This window comes from Lactuca virosa, chromosome 2 (assembly GCF_052849685.1).
Source record: "Lactuca virosa cultivar CGN04683 chromosome 2, Lactuca_virosa_CGN04683_v6, whole genome shotgun sequence".
NCBI classification, from domain to species: Eukaryota; Viridiplantae; Streptophyta; class Magnoliopsida; order Asterales; family Asteraceae; genus Lactuca; species Lactuca virosa.
In genome coordinates, this window is record NC_136427.1 from 275,116,120 (window position 1) to 275,123,343 (window position 7,224).

Genomic DNA, 7,224 nt, shown 5'->3' on the forward strand with positions numbered 1-7,224 from the left:
TAGGCATAATATCATCTTGGTGTCATCACACATTCCACATCACCAATGGTTATAACACCAAGTGGGGAAAGGTCACCACGTTACATTTTGTTATAACACCAACTTTTTTCCACTTTATAATTTCTTTTTTATTTTTTTTTCGATTTTTTTTAATTTAAACAAATATATTTTAAATATAACATAATGTTTAAAAATTATAAATAACATAGAATAATTATAATTTTTTAAAATTAAAAATAACATAGAAATTAAATTACACATAACATCCAAATTCAAAAAAATAAAAAAACAACACTATTCGTTGAAAAAACATTTTTTTAAAAAGTAAACGCTATTCGTTATCGTTATCGTTACCAAAGAAGATATAATTCGCCAAGTCCTCTCGAAGTTGTCTGTGTTTATTTGCGTCATGAATGTCAACGACTCAATGCAAATACTCTCCTGGCTGAAATTGAACGTGTCTTGGCTCCGTTGGGATATAATGTGCAATATTTCGTCATTTATCTTCCACTACCATGTTATTATGATACATGCATACATGATATATCGTAGAGTTTCTAAATCCAATGGTCGTGCTGCATGTTCAACTATATGCTACTTCGCCTTCAGCACTCCAAAAGCACGTTCCACATCCTTACGTGCTCCTTTTTGTCTTCTCTTAAAAAAATTGTCTCTTTCTTTAACCGGTGTCGGAATGCCTTCACGAATGTGGAATACTGAAGATATATTCCATCTGTAAGGTAATACCCATATTTGTATTCGTTTCCATTCACCGTGAAAGGAGCATCCGAGCCTTTCCATTCAAAAGATCGTCGAATATTGGCGTCTGATCAAGAACGTTGACGTCGTTGTTGGAACCCACAACCCGAAAAAATGCATGCCAAATCCATAAATCTTGAGAAGCAAAAGCCTCTAAAACCAACGAAGGCGATCCGTGATGACCACTTGCGTATTGCCCTTTCCATGGTACCGGACAATTTTTCCATTTCCAGTGTGTGCAATCAATGCTTCCGATCATTCCGGGAAACCCATGGCGTTCTTCATTCGCCGCATACAGTTCTTGCAAATCATGCAACGGATGTTTCCGCAAATACACGTCTCTAGATGTTTCAACAACACCCATTGACAATGTATACAAACTCTCCCTTGCGGTTCTTTCAGACATTCTCATATAGTCGTCCATGGTGTCGAGCGACTCCCTCATAGCCATCAAACGAATGGCCGCAACACATTTCTGCAACATTGTAAACCCTCGTCTGCCTCTAGCATCATATCTCAATTGAAAAATACCTAAACATAATATAACTACAGTTTAAAAGTATAGTACATTTGTTGTAAAATTAAAGAAACATGTAATACATTTGTATTTATTTTGTATAAAAGTATAGTAAAGAAGCGATACCGGTTTTCCAAGGCGTTGGCGATCCGTAGGAACACATTCCTACTCAAACGAAATCTTTTTTTGAAGTCCTTCGACCCGTATACACAATTATCCGCAAAGTAATCGCGATATAGATGTTCGTGTCATTCCTTGTGATTTATGTTTAACATCGCACGTCTTGTTAGTAGCGGGGCTGGGTCTGGTTGTAGCAGGTCGGTAGTGTAATAATGATACATTATCCTGAAGAAAATATCGTCATCGGAATCATTGGACGAATCGAAATGATCCATAATTTTTTTTGAAGATAATTAAAAATTATATAGAGAGAAAGAGAGAAGTTATGTGTAAAAAATTGTATAGATAATAGGTATTTATATAGGAAAATAATAACTAATTTTAAACTTTTTTTTTTTAATTATTAAATTGACCGTTTGATTTTAAAATCAAACGGTATAATTCCCGTTTCGTCCGGTGGTAACGAGCACGAATTGTAACACGACGAGAAACAACGAGTAGGGGGGGGTGTTCCCCTGTTACAACGGCGTTAAGGCCGTCCACCTCAGCCCATAACGAGCAAATATGTCCCATACCGTACGCTCTTATAAATATATACAAAAGGTAAGTATCTTTGCTCTCTATAAATTACTGTAACTAAATGTATAGTTTTTAATGCATACTATACGATCCATTCTTCCTCTATACAAGTAAGTAAATTTCTTTAATCCCTTTTTTCATTTTCATTACATGGGTTTTACTATTTTGCGCACACCAATAAAATTAAAGATGATTGGTTTTCTATAATGCGTCTATATTTTTAAATGTTAAACACCAATAATGTAGCACCTGGTTCTTGGTACGTATTCTTTTTATTAATTCTTTAAATATTTTGCATTTTGGCCTTGGACTCGACGAGTTGAAGCACCAACTCGCCGAGTAGAAGCGAGAAGGGACGCGGGACTTAAGTGATGAACTCGGCGAGTCGGGTCCCGGAATCGGCGAGTAGGTGCTGTTCGGACCAAAAACCCTAATCCGAGGGTTTGCACCCTATTTAAGCAATGATATGACGGCCATATTGTCCCTTATGCTCCCAAAACACTTCTCATTGAAACCCTAGCCGTTTGTGCATTGTTGAGGCCATTTTTGGTGTTCTTGTGTGGTTGTAAAGCTTGGAAGGAAGAAAGGAGCTTGGAACCTAAGTTGGGGACAGTAGATCCAGAGATTTTACTTCATTTTCAGCAGCTTCAAGGTATAATGCCCCTGTCTTGACTCATCTATGTGTTATTCATCTTTAACTTGGGATTTCTTTGGATTGCTAAGTCATGTTTTGGTATTGGAAGTGTGGAGTGGGTTTTGACTTCAGATCTGGGCCTTAAGAGGGGTTTCATGGCATAAAGGTGCCAACTTTAGGGCCATGAGAGCCCCATGCACATTGTAGGACACTTTATGTGGATTTTTGAGCTAAAAACCCCATGCATGTGCATCAAGTTTGGAACTTTACGTATAAAGTGGACATTAGGAGGCCAGATCTATGGTTTTGGTGTGCTAGATCCCATTTAAATCAACTGTATGGAATTGGTTAAGACTGGACTCGGCGAGTCCGTTCTTGGACTCGGCGAGTCCAAGGCAATCTTCTTAGAACTCGACGAGTTGTTCATCAACTCGGCGAGTCGAGGACAGATCTTGTTCATCAGATGAAGGTGGACTCGACGAGTTGTTCATCAACTCGGCGAGTCGGATGAGTTTTCATGTGACGTTCATATGAGAGAAGAGCTCGTCGAGTTGACGGCCCAACTCGACGAGTAGAGTCATGGATAAGGACAAATGGAAGGTTAGGGACTCGGCGAGTTGGCTAGCCAACTCGGCGAGTCAGGTCAACTGGAAGTTGACTTTGACTTTGACTTGACTTGATCAGGGGTAAAATGGTCATTTTACCCAAAGAGTAGATATCAGACTCTGATTGTGTGTTTTGTGGGATTTATAGCCGGAGGATTTCCGGAGCAGCAGCAGCAGATAGAGAGTTCCCGCACAGATCAGCAGCTACTATGAGGTGAGTTACCTTCCAGTAGCGGTGGGTCTACGGCCACAATGTCGGCCCACCAGTAGGGAACGTATGATAGATGTTTATCTTTGTGATATTCATCTGTGTTGCTACTACCTGATATGTTATATGCTAGCGTGATATGATATGTGATAGTGATAGAGATTCGGTTGTTAGGACCGAAGGGTAGGTTAGGCACCCCAGATATGCCTAACATTATGTTATGATATGTTTAGCTGCTAGCATGATATGTTATACGAGATAGAGGTAGTAGAGGGGGAATGGTCCCCGAGATTTGGTTGTTAGGACCGAAGGGTAGGTCGACACCCCAGATATGTCTGACAGTAGATATTGCTATGATATATGTGACAGTAGTAGTAGGGGGTGAAATAGTCCCCGAGGTTCGGTTGTAGGACCGAAGGGTAGTCAGCACCCCATAATGGCTCGACATGGATAGGTCAGCACCCCAGAATGGCTTGACATGGGTAGGACGGCACCCCAGAATAGCCGCACGGGTAGGTCGGCACCCCAGAATGGCCGTACGGGCAAGTCGGCATCCCAGAATGGCCGTACCGGGTAGGTCGGGCACCCCAGAAATCCCTGGCAGTATGTATGCTATATGATTGTATGGTATGTGGACGATGGGGGGAACTCACTAAGCTTTGTGCTTACAGTTTACAGTTTTGTTTCAGGTACCTCTTCCGCGAAGGGGAAGGAGCTGGCGCGGTAGCGGCACATCATACACACACGCATTGGTTTTTCTGCATTATGAGATGTTTTGGGATTGTACTCTGACATTGTTATTATTTTTATGATTTGGTTTTCAGACACGAGATATATTTTTATGAAATGATATGATCGGTTGATGTTTTACTACAAATGTTTCGCAAACCACTTATTTTAAATGAAATTTTTGGGCGTGAAAATTGGGTCGTCACAAGTTGGTATCAGAGCCCTGGTTTGAGGGATTCGGACACACCTTCGGGGGTGTCTGGACTCAAATCGAGGGATTAAAAGATTTTTATAAAGAAATGATTTTCTAAAGGCTAAGTAAAAGAGTTTTGAGAAAGAACAAGGTGTGTGATGTGCGCGACCGGGCGAGCTCAAGTAAGTTTTCCCCAGAGTACCCATACAAGTTCATGTTATGATTTACCAGTTTCAGTAGAACTGCATGCTAGAATAGGACTAAGGATCTAGGAATGATGCCTTATGTGCCTGCTTTATGTGCTTCAGCTTTATGAGAATTGCATGCTAGTATTGAGTAGACAGCAGTAGGATAGCCTGTTTAGGTTATGCCTGATAGTATGAGCTTAGCATTTTATGCTAGTACAGTTTCTTGTTATGAAAATAGATTTGCTTGAGTAGTTTCCTTTGTCTGAATGCTTCTTGCTTTGTGCTTTTAGGAGTTCTAGCTGTCTTTCACTAATTAGTAAACGAATATGTTAATTACATATTACAAGGACTAAATAATTCCAGAAGGTTGGGTCTAGCCCTATTTCGCAGCTCTTGTTTGAGTCCAACCGTTGTAGGGTAGGATCTCTCATTCGAAGAATTATCTAGTCTGAGTAATATGTAATAGTATTCGCGAGCTAGTTAGGGGAAGAAAGCAGGGACTTCTTATGCAGCTGATGACGGAGAGTGGGTTGGTGGTTACCTAGGGCAAGCCTAGGATGAGAGTAGCATGAGATCAGCAGTAGTAGTAGAAGGGACTTGGTGGAGTCAAGGCAGTTCTTAAGGAAAGTACGGATTGATGTGGAAGGTAGTATGGGCCCGTACTACTGGAAGCAGAGGATCCGTACTTGAATTGAGGAAGGCTGAGGCGAGACCAGGAACCTTGCAGTAGATGTGATCCCTCTAAGATGTATCAGTACCACTGACAGTTGTCGTTATGTATTGCAGAATGGTGGTACTACGTTCGAGGCCAGCATTTGGCAGTTCGGGAGAGGGATCGGGTTCGGGTTCAGGTTCCGAACCAGTGTATGAGAGGCTACGCGAGTTCATCGCGTCAGAGATCACCAAAGGCATCCTTGAATCGACCTCCATCATTTTCGTGTCGATCAAGGAAGGGATAGTTGAGCTGATGGAGGACCGCCTCAGGGCGTTCAGGAGTGACATGGCATCTGGCCAGTCAGGATCTCGCACACTGTCCTTTAAGGACTTCAGGAGCAGTGGTGCGACGGACTTCCACGGGGCGAAGGACCCCATTGTGGCCAGACGATGGATTGCAGACATTGAGTCTGCGCAGCTGACCAGCTTCTGCCCCGAGGGGTCGAAGGTGAGATATGCAGCAGGGTGTTTGAGAGACAGAGCTAGAGATTGGTGGGAGTCTGTTAGTGACTCATTGGGGGCCTCGGCTGTTGAGGCTATGACATGGCCGGACTTTGTGACCCGGTTCAGAGCAGAGTTTGCGCCAGCTGTAGAGCTTCAACAGTTGGCCAGGGAGTTTTTGGATATGAGGCAGACGACGGAGACTGTGGCGGAGATCACCGCCAAGTTCCGGGAGAGGGTGTTATTGGTGCCCCAGTATGCGGGTGATGAGGATATGAGGAGGACCCGCTACCATGACATGTTGCGAGCCGACATTCGGGAGCATGTCAGTTTTTCAGCTTGCCCTACCCTGGATTCTATGATTGCCAGGGCAAGGGAGAGGGAGATAGATCTGGAGCACATCCGGAAGAGGAAGGCAGAGGAGGGACAGACGATAGGGGCTTCGGGAAAGAAGCCCAAGGGATCAGATGGTAGGCCGAAAGGCCAGTCAGGACCGGGCCGCTGCAGGAAATGCGGCAGGCCACATGAGGGGGCATGTAGATTGGGGTCGTCGGGCTGCTATAAGTATGGCAAGACGGGGCACTTTAGCAGGGATTGTACCGCCCCTGCACCTGTTATTCACACGTCTGAGTTGCTGTGTTTCCACTGCAACCAGAGGGGCCACAAGAAGGCCAACTGCCCCCAGTTGACAGCAGCAGCAGCGCCAGTGAAGGCGCCGGCTCCAGCGACCCTGCGGATTACAGATGGCCGGCAGGGCAAGGCAGAGGCTCCGTTGGTGAGGAGTCGGGCATTTCAGCTGACTACCGAGGAGGCACGCGCCGCACCCGATGTGGTGACGGGTATGATTCTTTCCCTTTGATTTATTTATATGATGTTTATGATATTGATATGTGCTCTGTTTAGGATCGGTCCATGTGAACGGTATCCCAATTCAGGTATTGTTTGATTCGGGTGCTACCCGATCGTTTGTTTCTCTTGCGCTTAGCAAGAAGATTTATGAGTCTTCGGGCATGTTGGATTGCCCTCTAGCGGTCGAGATTGCGGACGACCGATCAGTGCGAGCATCTGAGGTCTTCCGAGATTGTGTACTGAGATTATTTGAGGAGCGCTACCTGGTGGATCTGGTTCCCATACCTTTACGAGGGAAAAAGGTGATTATCGGTATGGATTGGCTAAGCCCCAACGGGGCGGTGATAGATTGCGCACAGCAGCTAGTGCGAGTCAGGACCCCAGGTGGGGGAGAGTTAGTGATTCAGGGCGAAAGGCCACAACGAGGACCAGCTTTGTGTTCAGCAGCGAGAGCTAGGCATTACCTTCAGCAGGGTTGTGCAGGTTATGTCGCGTATGTTATGGATACCCGGGAGGCGGGTAGTGCGACGGTGGGCGATGTGCCCGTAGTACGAGAGTTCGCGGATGTATTCCCCGAGGAGTTGCCAGGGATACCTCCGGAGCGACAGGTAGAGTTCAGGATTGACCTAGTTCCTGGTGCGGCTCCGATAGCCAAGGCACCATATCGGTTGGCTCCTCCCGAGATGCA

The 7,224-nt window shown here is 44.6% G+C and overlaps 1 protein-coding gene across 1 annotated transcript; it reads right to left on the reverse strand.

Moving 5' to 3' along the window:
• Nucleotides 1-769: 769 nt before the first annotated feature.
• LOC145158531 (uncharacterized) lies at nt 770-1,243 on the reverse strand. The gene has a single exon (XM_079077417.1). The coding sequence runs from the start codon at nt 1,241-1,243 to the stop codon at nt 770-772; it is 474 nt and encodes a 157-aa protein (XP_078933543.1).
• Between the last annotated feature and the right edge of the window lie 5,981 nt (nt 1,244-7,224).

What these genes read in the sequence shown, in the direction of transcription:
- LOC145158531 (XM_079077417.1), bottom strand. Translation starts at nt 1,243, where the DNA reads ATGTTGCAGAAATGTGTTGCGGCCATTCGTTTGATGGCTATGAGGGAG.